Source organism: Pocillopora damicornis, chromosome 12, assembly GCF_964200805.1.
Source record: "Pocillopora damicornis chromosome 12, jaPocDami1.2, whole genome shotgun sequence".
Classification (NCBI taxonomy): domain Eukaryota; kingdom Metazoa; phylum Cnidaria; class Anthozoa; order Scleractinia; family Pocilloporidae; genus Pocillopora; species Pocillopora damicornis.
In genome coordinates, this window is record NC_142681.1 from 17,942,493 (window position 1) to 17,959,511 (window position 17,019).

A 17,019-nucleotide genomic window follows, 5' to 3' on the forward strand; every position below is an offset into this window, starting at 1 on the left:
ATGATTCTACTCATCCTACCCTCGTCCGTATAAAAGAGCCCAAGACAGCGAGTATGATTTCATGTTGTCCTCATGAAGCGTGAAACTAATTCAAGATGGCCGCCGGTCATCAACGGGGAGATGAAGTGACAATAAACCATTCCTTTCCCTGGTTAAATTAAACAGCAAAGGAGTATTTAAGATGTCGATGAAGGTTTATTGTGCTTTAATCACCGCACAGCTTGGATTTGGGGCGTATGGCATTATCGTGACAAAGTTCGCCAAGGAAACTAAAGCAGATCCTTTAGTGTTCTGCCTGTTTCGTGATGCCGGAGCTTTTCCAGTCATGATGTGTGCTGCTTTTCTCGTCGAAGGAAAATTGAGTTTTCCTTCTCTCAGGTTAGAAAAATTACTTTTCATAGCCAACCAAGCAGTGGAAGTGAGTCGTATTCTAAATTATGTCCCTAAAACATGAGACGAAGCCCAACTGAAACATTATTTTAAAAATAATCTCGAAATTATTTTTAATAACTGTAGGATAATGATGAAAATTTAGCTAAGCATCAAGCTTGAAATCAACAAAATTAAAAGTGCTAAGTCGAAGAACCAATTTTTGTGGCTCACTGTAATTTGCGAAACGAAACGAAAATCTGTAAATATGGTAATGTTTTTATTCAGAGGTTGACCGATTTTCAATAAGACTTAGGATAAGTTAACTTTAAAAAAGAAGTATGGTAGAACAAATGTCTTAAAAAATAAAATCATAGAATATGTGATAGTAGGAATCTGTAGCCTAGAGAAACTCGCGATGCTGCTGAGTTAAATATATTTAAGACTAGAGTTAAGAAATTCCTGTTAAAGTTATGAGTATTTTGATCTGATGATTTCTGTCTGTCCTGTTTTCTGGATGTTACACATGTTTGTGCCAGACAGAGATACCTCGAATATCACTTTGTGGTAATCTCTTTTATTGGATAATCTATAGATATTTTTACATCTGATTCATAGATCTACATTCGATTTAAATTCTGACTCAGAGTTTTTGAGGATTATTTCATCTATTCATTTAATTATTCATAGTTTTATATAGTTTTTAGACATATGTGTTTTTTTATTATGGTGATCCATCTTTGTATGGGGTCTATAACTTCTTTACGGATTATCCATTGGCTGTACTACCTACCATTAATAATTATTTTAGTTTAGCCATTTTGTATTGTATATGCCATGTATTGCAATAAGTAAATAAACATTTTTGCAAATCATTAGCATATTTCCATTTTGCTAATTACATATTTCTAGAAATCTGTAATTTGCAAAAAGGAAATATATGCTAATGATTTACAAATCTGCATGGTGAACTTTACAAAATTTCTACAACATTTGTGAATAACTCAGTGTTGTTTAGGCAATAGTACACAAAAGCAATTTGAAATGTGAGTTGACACTGTAGCAGTACTGTCCACGAGGTAAAGACTACACACATAAGGTGTAATCAATGTATGTTGTCGATCAATAATTCAAAGGCATGACATAACACTTACCTGACCAGAAATGGACATGGAAAGTGTCGCAGCATGTTTCTAGATGAAATATCATGTTCACTAGAAAAATGTAACTGACCCAAGCTCTTTTATTTTCTTCAGTCTCAGAATAATTTTCTTTTTTTTGCAAATTACAGATTTCTGTTTTGCAAATCATTTGAATATTTCCATGTTGCAAATTACAGATAAATCTGTAATTTGAAATTTCTATTCAGCAAATTATTAGAATATTTCCATTTTGCAAATTACAGATTTTCATTTTGTTTCATTTCACAAATTACAGTGGGCCTTTTTTTTTGTGGTATTTCTAGAAAAACAAATAGAATGGTCCTCTTAACCATGAACTCCTAAGATCTCATCATCAATTCTCCTTACTGTCTGCAATACAATTGTTGTGGTATTAGTTTGGAGAATGTACTATAGGATCAACTAAAAATCCCCTAACTTATACTTTTGTTTATTCTCATTACTTGTAAATTGTAAGGTGAAAATTTGTCGTGGTCACTCCAGGGAGTTAATCCTTTGGCTCCAAAGAGTGACTAGCATGTAATTCCTTCTGACAATATCAGCCTTGAATCAAATTTTAAGGTCACAGGAATAAAGGAAATGATCACCAACTAAAGAGGCTTTTGATGGTGAAACAAATTCTCCTTGCCATCAACTTTAGAAATGTATAGAGAACAGTATTGAGAATAAACATGATGACGTTGAGTATAAAGGGTAAAAGCTGTTCCAGCCGCCTCAAAAATAATTATTAAATAACTGTTCCAATTTTCATTCTTTTTTGTAGAAGCATACCTTTGCTGATGGTTCTTGGCCTCACAGGACCATTTATTCCTCAGCTTCTTTTCCTCCTTGGTGTTTATTTAACATCAGCTAACATGGCTGCTATGTTCCAGCCTGCAGTGCCTGTGTGGAGTGCTTTCCTTGCAATGATGACTGGAGTGGAACCACCTCCGAAGCTAACAACAAGTCATGGATGCGCTAAAGTTTTTGGAATTTTATTAGCAGTTTGTGGTGCTATGACAATGACGTTAGGAAAACTACATGATACTTCCAGTGAAAAGTCCTGGCTTTTACAAGATTCATCTGTCGGGACTCAGTTTCTGGGTTGCATTTGTCTCTTTGTGAAAACCTCCAGCACAGCCGTGTACTACATTATTCAGAAGAAATATATTTTTAATCAATCCCACTCAACTTGGAAGAAACAACCCTTGGCTGTTACAGCTTGGAGTTACTTTTTTGCTACAATTTTTCTGGCATTTGCTTCATTAACTTATTCAAATCAGCCAGAAAAGTTCACAAGTTTTACGAAGGAAACATTCTATTGCTTACTGTATGCAATTGTGGTCTCCTCAACAATGTGTTATCTGCTTCTTTCTTGGTGTAACATGCAGGCACCATCCACTCTTGTTACCTGCTCCTGGCCTCTTCAGTCTTTATTTTGTGCACTTTTGTCCATGATATGTTTAGGACAATCGCTACAGCTTCTGGAATGTGCTGGTGGTGGGTTGATAATCAGTGGTCTGGCCACAGTTTTGTGGTCAACTTACAAAGAGAGTGAAGAGTTACGTTTGCATTTGAAAAATGAGAAGACACTCTGTTAGGAGAAGTATGATAACAGGTAGCCCAAGCTCCCAAAATGAGCCTCCCTGAATATACAAATATGTTGACATTTTGCAATGGCTGAAATATGAGAATTTTTATGAGAATTTTTATGGGAATAAACAGTTGCCTTTGTGACCTTAAAAAAACTGAACCTAAGAATTATTTAACGGGCAAAGCAGCTGAACTAAAATGGAGCTAAACACCCCTACATTAGCCCAAGATACTCCCATGATGCAAAGGAACAACCTTATATTTCAGCCATTGGGTAACATTTACATATTTGTACTGTATATTTACTGAGGCTCATTTTGCCAGCTTGGGCTACTTTTGGTAAAATTCCCTTTTCAAATAATGAAATGAAAAACAGGAACCAGTCACTAGTTACCCTTTCACTCCCCAAGTGATCAAAAAGAAATTTATCCTTATAATTTTGATACATATTTAAATGTTAGGATAGTGTTTGATTTTGCACCAAATTCTTAAAGCCAAAATTATTGGCAATGTATGGAAAACAGTGCAGAGAAAGTGATATTTTGATCTTGTGAGTGAAAGGGTTGATGCAATCAAATTTGTTCACATAACAACTTCACCGTTTCTTCCTTGGTATGCAAATCTCAAAACTGGCTATTATCGATGAAACTTATTTACATTGACTCAAAACTGTAAAAAGTGCTACACTGTATTTACATTTGGGTTTCACTATTAAACTAAGGTGCTCTGCATTGCTGAGAGTAAACTTTATGTAAAAATGTCTCAGTATGAGGGAATTTAATTTGTAAGTATGTTAAAAAGGATACATGATATCCCTCCCAAGGATTTAATTAAATACAAATAATATTAGGGAATAAATAGGGAAAAGTTGAAATGATTGATTTTCAAAGTTTTTCATGTGTTAGAAATGCTAGTGTCAAATACTCCTAATTTCACATGTATTGTTTTCCTGTTTCTTAATGATACACCTGCCATCCTTAACCCTTTCACTCCCACAAGTGACCAAGACAGAATTTCTCCTTACAATATCAATACAATATCAAGCAGGTAAGTGATGAGAATAGAGAAGAATATCAATTATGGGATTATTAGTTGATCTAATACCAAATTCTTTGAACTAACATCATGGGAATTGTATGGCAGATAGTAAGGAGAATTACTAATTAGATCTTGGGAGTGAAAGGGTTAAACCCTTCACATTCTTACATTGGTTTTTATATTCTTCACACTGTTTTCTTCGTATTTCCTATGGTAATGACAAGGAGAATTTGTGTGGCAATCAAAAGCTTCTTGAATTGGAGATCATTTTTATTTTCATCATCTTTATTTGTTGAGGTTGATACTGTAAGGAGAAATTAGATGCTAGTCACTCTTAGGTGTCAAAGTATTAAACATGAGTATTGGCATTTACATAAACTGCAGTCAATACAATAAACGAAATGACAACATACAAAACTTGTCACAATAAAAGTTAAAAAAAATCTTTTGATTCAAATTTGTTTTAACCTTAAAACGCCTTGTTACCTGAAACTGGCAAAAAGGTAATGGTTGTTGCCTTTCTCTTTACTGGGTTCCCACTATGAATTTCATGCTTGAAGTTATGTTATGTTATGAGGGACACAGTTTCAGCATTTTATTTCATTTAACAGCTCCCTCGACAACGTGAACTTGCTGCACTCCGCAAGGAAGCACTTAGCCTCACTCTGACTCTGAGTCTCAAGTAGTAACTGCACTTTATCCTTAAACTTGTAAGGCAACTGGAATCGGGAATCTTTGTTTGAGCACAGGTGACCCAAGCTCCAGCTGTGAGGTGATCATGATCATCTTGCGAAGTAAGAGTCGTGGCAAAATTATAAGAGTTTGTATGGGAATATTTACGACCGCTTCTAGGAATGAAAAAAACATAGTCAAATCTCATTTAAAATACCTCACCTTTCTTCCCCAGTGCGCCTGTTATCTGCTCGTTTATTAGAAATGGGTAACTCGCTAAAATGGGTTCTTTTCAACATAGTAAGCGGTCAGATAGCAAGCGATGCACTGTGGAAGTAAGGAGAGGTATTTTTATTGGAAATTTGACTGTACTTTTTGTTCGTAAGAGCGGTCGTAAATATTTCCATACAAACTCTTACGGATTTGGCCATGACTCTGTAGCTTGGGCTACCTGTGGTTTGAGGAACTTTCGGAGAAGTGATGCAGGTACGTTAAATTACGGCGGTGAGTAAATTGTTGTGAAGAGCATTTGAAGCACTGATCATCCCCAAAAACACAAGACTTGTTTGACGTGGAAAAATTTGTCTGACTCTGCTCACATTTGATACTTGATAGAATCACTATACTTAGGAGATCAACTCCATTCTTGTTGATAAATCTTCGATAAGTTGCAATCGTCCGTTGCGCCATATTGTTTTCAGTCAGCGGAAGAATAATGATCGTTTGTTGGCCATCACTCTTCAAGATATTAGATGTAAGCACTCAGTGGCGGATCTAGGAGAGGGCCACCCCTCCTTATTTTGGGTAAAAAAATAATCGGTAGGGCAAAGGACAAAAAACTTGTTTTTTCATGTACAGTAAGTTTGATTGTGCGAGTACTTGGACCGTTTAGACAAATGTTTCAAAGTTGATTCGAAGTAACTGGTTTTCATCCAACATGTCGCTTTATGCGCAATCGTGCCATACTGTTCCCTCAGCGACCAACCTCTTTCTCAGCAGTTTTTCTATTTTACGGTTTACAATATAATGTGCACAGTTTCCAATTTTCTTTTTATTATCATCCTCAACAAACACAAAGTTGTCACAAGGTATGTGTTCTACATCAGTGTGTGTATGATCTGTGCTTATGTTGAAAGTGACATAGTAGCTGTGTTTTATTTCATCCTCAATTCTCAAGGCTCCCTGAACAACTTAAAACTCACAGCTCTTCGCACTGTAGCACTTGGCCTCACTTTGACTCTGAGTTTCAGTTCTTCAATGCACATAATCCGCAAACTTATGAAGCCACAGGAGTCTGTGTTTGAGGGACTGGGAGAGAGGTGAATTGTCACGTTTACCATCCTCCTTGAAGATCTGGTTTTAAAATTAAATGTGCGTCACAACCGAGGTGCAACAATTACGGGATTTGATAGTAAGCTAGTTGTTTTGAGAAAGTGTAAAATAATCTCATTGTTTAATGTTGTCGACTGTACTTTGGATCTTGATATGAAATGATCAAAACAAGAAAAAAAGTAGTACAACAAATCAAATAAACTAAAGCCAAAAAAAAAGACAAACATTAAAAAAAAAGAAAAAAAAGAAAGAAATTACGGCAAAGATCAAGCATAGTATTACTTGACTTCCATAACAAAAAGAACGAAAAATCCAGGGTAGAAACGTTATGAGTTCGAGTAAAGGTCAATATTGACGGTGGGACCTTCATCTTCGACAAACATCAAACACTCTAACCCATAGGTGTTACCAACCTAGAAATCTATAAAGTTCTCATGTCTTAGGATCGTGAGAAATTATAACGGAAGATTAATATTCTTCTTGAACGACAGCTGCTGTTCTTCAATAAGAGTTTCTCATTTTCTTAGATCACAGAGTTTTAATTTTTTGCTTGTGATTTTTGTTACCGATACTTTCCCTATAGGTTCATTATACTGTTGCACGATCGAAATATACAGAGAAGTTGTTAAATTAGACAAAACACTATTTGATTATTGCACATAATTGTCTAAACTTTTAAATACTGTTTTGTCATCACAGTAAGGTCAAAGACTAAATTGACTGTGGGTCCTTCGTCTTCTACAAGATTAAATGATCAATTAATTTTTGTCCGCTATTTTTATGCTAATTATACTTTAATTATTGCACTGAAATACATAACGTGCTTGTAAACATACTAGAGTAGTATAATTAGATCATTTTCACATAACTGTATAAATGAAAACCTTAAAAAAATTACACATGTATAAACTTACTGTATTCATCATTGGATTTACCAGAAACTGGTATTAAAAAGAAGGGACGCAGCGTTGAAGAAATTTATCTACGTAACTCTGTGCGTTTCCCAAATTTGTTTGTAAAATTATGAACTTTCATCGCAAATAATAAGAATTATAACGGCAGCTTTTTGGAATAACAATATTTTAGGATACGGTACTGATATTAAAGCCTCCAGTGATTAAAAATACATTTCTTGTTCGTTTGAGTGAAATGGGATTGTGTGTCTTTGTATTGAGAGAAATCTTAGCAGTTCCGGAATGATTTGTTGTTGCTCGATGACATCTCAGTGTGTCACAGAATTATGATGTTATTCGCCCTTGCTAAGCGATTTTTTCCCGAGTTATCACCCGACAGTTCTGTCCGAATACAGACGGCGAATAAATGGTGGGACAGAAATTTCTGATGAATTGAGAAAAAACCAACCATCTAAGATCTCGCAGATCTTTTGTAAATCCAAATATATCGTCCCTAAAGGGACGCGATCGAAGAACGTGACCAGCAATGGCGGCTGCCTTCACCGCTAAGTTGTTGATACTTTTCTTCGTATCTTTTAGACTATTAAATCTTTTCCAACGATCGAGATTCTGATCTTTATTACTTTCTGTCATATTCTTTGGTATTTTGGGAAATAATATACAGAGTCGTAGCGATTTTATGCCATTTCAAGTGATGTTTCTGTAGGACATATTTTATGTACTTCATCGCGACTTCGTGTGAGATCCACAGTGTTGTGTTGAATCTCAGTTCGTAGTTTCGGTTTAACAAATTATCTGCGTCTTTTTTAGATAAATCAGACTTAATAGAGGATGAATTAAGTGATTTCTCTTCTTTTCTCACGATGAGTTCTACAATAGAAGGGGAAAATGGTATGGTTTTCTTTTAACTTTGAAGATCTACGTAGCGTCTATTGACCTTTGTGTGAGGTTTATTCTTTCCTTCATTATACATCTAATATTGTTTATACCATCTTATATGACCATTATTTTTTATTGTTAAGCTCTTTAGATGCCAATTACGACGACCAAGGGACAGTAGAAACCACTACATTGAACAAAAATTGACTTCATTGTTTTGTCCCACGTTGTAATGAGGATTCGCGATATCACGACAAGCTGTCTTTACATCGTTTTCCGAAGGATTACGCTCTAAGAAATCAGTGGATCATCAAAATAAGAAGAAACGAAGGACCTTACTTCACGGTGAACTCTTAAGTTAAGAAAAGTGAGTACTAAATTTACTTTCCATGAAGCAGGATTGTAAGAATGTTTGTGTTATATATTTTTTAGATAATAAACAATATAAGGGTCTGTTCCAGGCACTTTTTGGAAAGCGATTATAGGCCTCCAACCCCGACAGGAAAGGCTTTACTGAGAACTGGCGTTGTACCCTCAATATTCGACTAGCGTACGAACACCAAGCAAAGACGAAAAGTCATAAGCCTTGTGGACAGGTAGGGTATATACAGTAATCTATCGACGGTCATTTGCTTGAAATCAACATAATGTGAATTAAGCATTGTATGCAAAATATCTGAAAATATTTAATGTAGTGAGTGGGAGTGACAAAAAAAGAAAATAACTAGTATACACGGATGTGCAATATGGCAGCAAATTTGAATAGTTATTGTTTGAATAACTATTTCTTCTTGTGAAAATACTTTTGTTTCAATGTGAACACAAGGCTAGTGGTTGTTCAAATTTGCTACCACTTTTATTAATTGTGGATCTGCAATGTATATCATCTATTGTAATATTTATTCATATTAATTGTGATGAAATTATTTTTTTGTATTAGTGGCAGTCAAACTAATAGCGAACATGAAGCAATCTCTGATGGCCTCATTTCACCATGTTGATGTCCACGATGCTGAACCTGAACCTGTCAACATTGAACCTGTTGCAGAGAGCAAGGCTTCACTGGAAGTAGCCTATGAAGCAACCCAGAAGGAGATTGAAAGCCTAAAAGCTCAAATTGCAGCTCTCAAAATACATAAGTTTGGACTTGAGCGCTTTTCTTTGGACAATGTCGGCATTAAATTTTATACTGGATTTCTTAGCTACAAGCATTTTTACAATTTCTATCATTTTGTTGAGCCTTCTGCACAACATATGAATTATGTTAATCCTGCTGGTATGCAAGCCAGCAGGCCGTCTGCTCGTAATATGCTCTTGATTGATGAGTTGTTTTTATTTTTAGTCAGAATCAGGCTTGGCCTGTTTCCACAAGATTTGGCAGATAGATTTTCTATAAGCACATCAACTGTTAGCAGGAAAATAACCACCTGGGCAAATTATTTGTATTTTTTCTTAGCACCCAGCCAGTCTGGGCTTCTAGGGAGCAAATTCATGAATCTATGCCGCAAGCTTTTAAAGACCTATATCCAACAACAAGGGTGATAATAGACTGCACAGAGTTATATGTGCAGACCCCATCATCATTATTGCTTCAATCTCAACTGTATTCATCATAAAAAAAGCAATACCACTCTGAAAGGACTTATGGGTATGGCTCCTCATGGTGCAGTTACATTTGTATCCTCACTTTACACAGGTTCCATATCAGATAAGGAAATCACTCGCTGCTGTGGATTATTAGATCTCTTAGAAAACAATGACCCAGTAATGGCAGACAAGGGGTTTGACATTGAAGATATATTTCATAAAAAGAAAATCAAGTTGAATATTACTCTCCAAAGTAAGGGCCAGTTTTCAGTAACCGAGGCTAAGAATACCAAGAGTATTGCAAAACTATGCATTCATGTTGAGCGATAAATTCGGTTTTACAAAAGATATGCCAGAAAAAAATATGCTCGCATAAAAGAAAAACACTAAACTACCAATTTTTCAAAAAAACTAGATTTCTAAAATGGAAACAAAGGTAAAAACAGTCTCTATAGTCTTGCTATGTTACACTTAATCGGTCAAAGTCTTGTTGTTGTCAAGGAATGCCTGGTTCGCTTGCCCACCACAGCCTCGTTGCTATGGGGAAATTTCTCACGTGACCGATTGCTGCAAAAGGCCAATTTTTTAAGCTGGCGCCTGCATAGGGCACATATCTTTGGGACCTTGGTCGATCTGTCGAGTTTTCAAACAATTGTGCTCTTTTAACTCGCAAATTGTAAGCTTATGTAAAGTCCTTCCGTACTGGTAGTGTGAGCTATTTTTGAATTGCATCGGGAAAAGCGGATGGACCGGAAGACGGCAGCATTTAAAATATGCATTGGGAAAGCGAAATGAACCGCAGACAGACCGACATTAAGTGTTCGTGACTGCGTGACGTCAATTATTTGAATCTTTATTCAACCGTTCTTTGAGGACAACCAGACTATTTTAATTTTATTTTACTCTTGCACACGAATATAATTATACATTCTTAACGTGTTATAAATTCATTTATTAAACACGATTGCAATGAATAAATTGCAATGGACCGGAAGATGGCAGCATTTAAAAAGTGATATAAGCTGCACACAGACAACCTTAAGTGTTCGTGACTGCGTGACGTCAGTTATACAGATCTTTATTCAATCGTTCTTGAATAAGATTCCGTATTCTTAGGGCAACCAGACTATTTTGATATTTTTTTAATCCTAGGTACAAAAATATTGCCAAGCAACTCTGAGCAGTTACTCGTGGGTCAGTCAACTTATCATGAGAATTCAGTGCAAAGTAATGTACTGCCACTACGTTACTATTAACATAAACACAAATCATACATGCATTGATGAAGAACACAAAACTTGTGTCATCTTGGTACTTGTTAAGAAGGATGATGATACGAAGACAATTACAGACTGTACTAATTGTGTTGTAAATAGAAAAATACTTACATTGACTCGTAAAAAGACAATTCTCTTCGTTAACCGTGGATATGGTTCCACACAGCACAAAGGGTATCATTTTCAATGCAAACCAATCACTTTAATTTGGATCAGCTTTGGAAAGTTTGCATGACCCCTCCAGGTAGCCTCACAGGCAAGCCGACTGTACATAAGGAAACACAATGCTTGAAGAGGCGACCGCCATAGACACTCAAAAATGCTTTTCCTTTCGGGTCAGGTCTGAGGTCATCCCAGAATTTCTTCTCCTTCATCAAATCGAAAGTGGGAGAATCCTGCGCTGGATATTCACACGGGAATTGTTACTGCTACGAGGATCACGCAATTAAAGTAGAGAACCACTTCTGCGACGCTGAGGTTCACCAATGAGCTCGCTAATCGGCTTGCAGCAGCAAAAAAAACTATTGCTTACGGTTGCTATATCACCTCTCGTCAACTTTCTGATAAAAAGTCACGTAACAATCAAGTTTGTTCGTTCGTCTGTGTCAAACAAGCGTGATTATTGGGCCTAGATAAAACCGACTCTACATAGCAATTATCCGAATACATTATGAGACACAGTGCGTGTGAATGAGATTTGGTTTTTCTGATAGCCAGCGATAAACTGCATATTTCGATCAATTCGTGCTGTTTGACACCTTATGTTTCCCTTGCTCAAGACGACTGTTTTTGGCTAATTTATAGTCGCATGAGCCTGAATATATTACAATGTATCCCGCTCGGGATACAATTTGGACAGGATGTCAAAGTTGAATCACGAAGAGAATACAGTTATTAAATGCGATCAACGTCTAAGTTGTTCACGTGATTAGAATGTGACTGAGACCAGTGGTGTAATTATGCGTGTAATATTTTAAACTCTCCCTTCCTGAACTTTTCGGCGCGATTCCAGACAGTATTAATGTTGATTTGTTGCTTTTTCTCCACGTCTAGTTCTTGAAAACACTGTGGAACAGCCTATGGTCAAAATGTAACTCTATTCTCTTTGTCGAAAGACGAAATGAAAAAAAAAAAAAAAAAACTGGTGGAGCTGAAGGACTCCGGTAGGTCAAAGGTACATCTGCAGTGTTTACAATATATAAATGTGCACTGTTATGAACGCTCATCGTTTTCTTGTTTACCATGTTCGTCCTCTGGATGCATAACAAAGCACTTAATGTTTGAATTCTGGAGAAACGGTTATTTTTGTTTTCCCTCGGGTCTCAATGTTTCCCTCGACTTTTTCTCGGGAATATTGAGACCCTTGGCGAAAGAAAACCAACTGTTTCCCTCAGGAGCAGACTTTAAGAGAATAACAGTCGTGAATATGAAAGTGATCCTCTCAGTAATGTACACTACTTAGGCAACTGTGAAGATTTTTTAAAAATTCTCGAATTTTTTTCAGGCCTTATTCTCACTACTGCTTAAGTAGTGTACATTACTGCGAGGATCACTTTCATATTCAGGTCTTTTTCCGCAGTTCAAATATATGACTTTCGTATATTCTTATTAATCCATTTTGTGGGTGCAGGTTTTGTTTGGGGTTCAGCGCTCATAAAGAAATACTTTCTCTTATTAAAATATATTGACTATCGTCTTTCAGAGCCCGTTTAATCCAGGTCAGCGGTTACAATCACAATCACTTTTTTCTCATTTAAGCATGTAGCGAACTGTGTTTTGATATTCTTCAACCGTTTTAAGATGTCGAGAAAGTGTAAAGTGCTTGCAAGCTTTGTTTGCTTTGTGGTTCTCTTGTCAGTTTTATTATGGATCACCCTTTTCTCACCACGACCAAGACCAGGACCAAGGCCTAAGCTCATACCGGAGGATGATGACAACGCTTCACCTGAAATTAGTTTATCGTTTTCAAGCACAACGGACGTGGTTTGCAGTTTAGAAGACTCTCAAACAAAACCAGCCTTCCAATCGCATCTACCATACGAGCCTCCCAATCTTAAAGGACCTTCACTGATTAGTTTTCTGCAGGCATCATCAACAGAGGGAAAAAAAGATCTCACTTTCGATGGCTTGGCAGTATTTTCAAAGCTGGCCAATGCTTGTCAATCATTAATTGATGTAGGAAAGGCAAGAGTTCAAGTCAACAAAATTGCGCTCATCGGGAGAAAGGAGGAAATTAACAAAATATGTTCGTTTTGCGACCTGGCAATAAAAGCGCAGCACGCAGGATACTCTATGCTGATATTTTCTCGCTCTACATACAAGTTGTTGGAGAAAAATTGTAGTGTAAAAACGGCAGATAAACTATAAATTCCTGTTGTTTATGGCTCTCTTTGTCAAAAAGCGTCGGTTCGCTGGTCCATGACTGATTCGCAACTTTCCACCGCAGACCAAACAGGAGTCCATATTAGAGTTTCACTTGTGTCAGATGATCTTAAAGCGATGGCAATTTATTTGAAGTACCTTTTCTTTTGGTTTCTTGTGGGTCCAGTTATTACGTTGGAATGGCTCCGACGAAAGAAGATACTCTGTTGCGTGACAACGACGCGACAAATCGACGATGAGTCTGGTGACGAGGAAATGGTCGAGGAGGGCCGAGGACACTCTATCCAACGAGATCTTATCTTTACGTATCACGCTCAGACTAGTTCAATCACAGTGCGTGTGGCGAGGATATTTGGAAGAGGTATTCGCTACCTCGCAATTGGTTTTGGTTATGTGATTCTCACTTTGGCAGCGCTCCCTGTAGGTATCTCAAGTGGAGGATGGTCTTTTTTCCGATTTGATGAACAAGAAAGATTTCGGCAACAGGTTTTCTGGGATGCTCTTCCACCCGGGGCAGGCTTTGGGATATCAGCATTTCTCACTACATGGTGGTCTGTTGTACGAATATTTTCCTTTTTTATGTATAGTACGTTGGTCTGTAGGAGAACCTGGACCGTTTCGACGAACCCTTCAAAGTTGATTCGGAGCGATTGGTTTTCATCCAACATGTATTTGCTCGTTTTGTGCTTCGTTGTACCATACTGTTCTCTCAACCAGACTCCATTATTTGAAAGTTTTTATGAGAAGTTTTTATATTTTATGCTTTACAATGTAACTTGCACAGTTTGTAATTTTCTTTTTATAATCATCCTCAACAAACACAAAGTTGTCACAAGGTATGTGTTCTACATCAGTGTGTCTATGATCTGTGCTTATGTTGAAAGTGACATAGTAGCTGTGTTTTACTTCATTCTCAATTCGCAAGGCTCCCTGAATAACTTAAAACTCACTGCCCTTCGCACTGTAGCACTGGGCCTCACTTTGACTCTGAGTTTTAGTTCTTCAATGCACATAATCCGCAAACTTATGAAGCCACAGGAGTCTGTGTTTGAGGGACTGTCAGAGAGGTGAGTTCAATGTTTTTGGATTGGGTAAGCAGCATCTCTTGCCATGTTCCTTCGATATCAGTTTTTACACAACCTGCGTGACAAATATTAATGGGAGCTAAACGAAAAATTTCATAATAATCTGGAATTTAATTGGGTTTTCCATAAAATAGGACTTGGCCGTGTTTTAGAGTGGTGTTATGCCGCTTTTCTACAGCCTTGTGAAATAAAGAACTTTGACATTAGGGGGTTTGACAAAAACACAGCGGCTATAGAGCGGGAACCTCACTAAACAAAAGGTTTCATGAGTAGAACAGTCGTGCACGTGCGTTATAAATCTTTGTAAATTTCTTCGCGTCCTTTGCAAAACAACAATGTGAAGTGACCAAGCTTTGCCTTGAATTGTTAGCTTTTGACTATAAATCTTAATAATCTAGCAATGTGTCGTTTATTCTAGTAATGATTAAATTACAATTTGTGGAAAATCATTAAGAGCTTACTAATTAGGCTATTTAAGTCAAACAATCTATCTTTGTTTATTCTGGTGTAACCAAAAGAAGTGTCGTTTAGTTTTCCTGAAATAAAAGACAAATGCCTCAGAAAATCTTTAAAGCTGGTTTGGAACCTTGTTCTTCATCAATAATCAAACATTTTGACTCAGTAATTTTTTTCCTAGCAATTAACAAGTTGATTAAGTTGAAAACATTATAGGAATATTGTGTGCTGAAATCGTTAGAAATGGTGCTTGGGACAAAACTGTGTCTTATAATAATTTTATTTTTCTTTATTTACATCATGATATATGTGTATGTTTTATATGATATCAATGCTCACCATCTAAATAACTGGTATAGGTAATTTTGGTAGGATATACATGGGATATGTAAACTTAGTATCATATCGTAGCTCTGTTTGGATTTTTCATCATTTCACCGAACTGTGAATTTGAAAACCGTGAAATCACACATTTAACAACAACAACAACAACAACAGCATTTATTTAAACACGATAAAAAATTCAGCAAAAGCTGATGTGGTCGTGTACGGACAATAAAACTAAATTCCTAACTAAATCCAATAAAACTAAATTCGTAACTAATTATAAGAAGACTAATGTAAGATTTCTACATATTTTCAACAATAAAAATTCTACATAGTACATCATTATAACATACGTGGCTTAAAAATACACTTGAGTGACTTTTTAAAAGCGTCAACGTCTTGAATTGATCTCATTTGATTTTCCAGAGCGTTCCACCGAGTAATTGACTTGTATGAGCATGATTTCTTGACCATATCGGTCTTAGGTCTAGGTAACTTAAATGTCATTTTCCTCCTGAAGTCGTAGCTACTTACATACTTTTCAAAGTGACGGCTCATAGGACGTGGCAAAAGATTATAATAAGCCTGATGCGCTAAGATTAGTAATCGTTTCTCATACATAATCTCTAAGGTATTCCATTTTACTGTGGCAAGAACCTCCTTGCTTGGAGTACACCAATCCAAGTTAAATATTATTTTCGCCGCTCTAACATGTATAGATTCTAAGCTTGAGAAAAATACTCGACCACAAGAGCCCCAAACTAACATACCATATGTCACAGACGGCAGAATAACCTTAAAATAGAAATCAATTCTTGCCTGTATAGGAAGGAAATACAAGGATTTAAGTAAATTCAACTTCTGCGTATATGACTTAGCTAATTCCGGTACATGATGATCCCATTTAAGAGCATTATCTATCTGAACACCTAGGCATCTTGCAGAAACAACCTCCCCGACAACATAATCACCCATCTTAATAGCTTGTTTTGGCCCAGTAAATTTTCCGCGTCCACCAAGCAATATACATTCCGTCTTGGTGGGATGTGGAGTGAGACAGTTCTCGCAACACCATGTATATAGCCTTGCTAGTACTTCATTCAACTTGGAGGCCACCAGATCATAGGTCGGAGCTGAGACATAGACGGTGGTATCGTCTGCGTACATGTGAAGCTGTGGGTCACCATCTATTCCCTCAGTAATATTGGGCAGATCATTACAGAAGATGGAAAACAGGGTAGGGCCCAGCACCGACCCTTGAGGTACACCAAAAGTAACTGGCATAGCTTGAGATTGACACCCATTAATCGTCGTTACTTGCGTTCTTCCAGAGAGGTAATCTCTTATCCAACACCACAAGTCCCCAGCTACACCAAGACTTTGAAGTTTTCGGAGCAGAATGGAGTGGGGAATTGCGTCAAACGCCTTACGAAAGTCTACAAAAACCACGCCTACAACATGTTTCTTGTCGATCGCTTGTCTCCAGTCATCCGTTATTTTCACTAACAACAGCTCGGTGGAATGACCTTTTTTATACGCCCACTGGTGAGGGTTCCCAAGTCCTTGTTCAGTGACATGCGTGGTAATAGTTGACGCCACCATAGACTCCATCAGTTTTCCTGGTACACTTAATAGCGAGATAGGCCTGTAATTTTGCTTAACGGTTTCATCGTCACTTTTGTAGAGAGCTGAGATGTTTGCAGCCTTCCAAGTAGCCGGTACACTGTTGCAGGTGGCGCTTATTTGAAAAACAGACAATAAAGATGGAATAATTGAGTCACCGGCAAACTTTAAAAGTTTTGGAGCAACTCTGTCGTGCCCAGAGGCTTTATCGGCTCTCAACTTAGCCATCGAACTAACAATAACCTCCTGCGATAAATTTATGTTCATAACACAAGGCGCGACGGTAGATACATGAACGTTACTTTGTGTCGAGTTGGTATTCGGC

The 17,019-nt window shown here is 37.0% G+C and overlaps 2 protein-coding genes, 1 long non-coding RNA gene and 1 pseudogene across 4 annotated transcripts; all 4 read left to right on the plus strand.

Moving 5' to 3' along the window:
- The first annotated feature begins 31 nt into the window (after window positions 1-31).
- On the plus strand, window positions 32-3,999 carry LOC113666366 (uncharacterized). Its single transcript, XM_027182144.2, has 2 exons — window positions 32-378; window positions 2,314-3,999. Exons 1-2 carry the CDS (start codon window positions 182-184, stop codon window positions 3,128-3,130), a joined length of 1,014 nt encoding a protein of 337 aa, XP_027037945.1. The 5' UTR covers window positions 32-181; the 3' UTR covers window positions 3,131-3,999.
- A 1,313-nt stretch (window positions 4,000-5,312) lies between these two features.
- LOC149036801 (uncharacterized) lies at window positions 5,313-6,691 on the plus strand (annotated as a pseudogene).
- Window positions 6,692-7,535: 844 nt separating this feature from the next.
- LOC149036802 (uncharacterized) lies at window positions 7,536-9,595 on the plus strand. 2 transcript variants are annotated; one of them, XR_016181429.1, is made up of 4 exons: window positions 7,536-7,969; window positions 8,101-8,302; window positions 8,390-8,553; window positions 8,898-9,595. It is a non-coding gene; the product is annotated as an uncharacterized LOC149036802 (long non-coding RNA). The 2 variants fall into 2 exon arrangements; XR_016181430.1 differs by having other exon boundaries at window positions 7,855-7,969; window positions 8,109-8,302.
- Window positions 9,596-12,520: 2,925 nt separating this feature from the next.
- LOC149036803 (uncharacterized) lies at window positions 12,521-15,218 on the plus strand. Its single transcript, XM_089188572.1, has one exon. It carries the CDS (start codon window positions 13,240-13,242, stop codon window positions 14,272-14,274), a length of 1,035 nt encoding a protein of 344 aa, XP_089044698.1. The 5' UTR covers window positions 12,521-13,239; the 3' UTR covers window positions 14,275-15,218.
- The last annotated feature ends 1,801 nt before the right edge of the window (window positions 15,219-17,019 follow it).

Excerpts from the sequence above, each read along its gene's own strand:
- LOC149036803 (XM_089188572.1), top strand. The coding sequence starts at position 13,240 with ATGACTGATTCGCAACTTTCCACCGCAGACCAAACAGGAGTCCATATT.
- LOC113666366 (XM_027182144.2), top strand. The coding sequence starts at position 182 with ATGTCGATGAAGGTTTATTGTGCTTTAATCACCGCACAGCTTGGATTT. Across the intron at positions 379-2,313 it reads TTGAGTTTTCCTTCTCTCAG|AAGCATACCTTTGCTGATGG; the intron begins GTTAGAAAAATT and ends TCTTTTTTGTAG.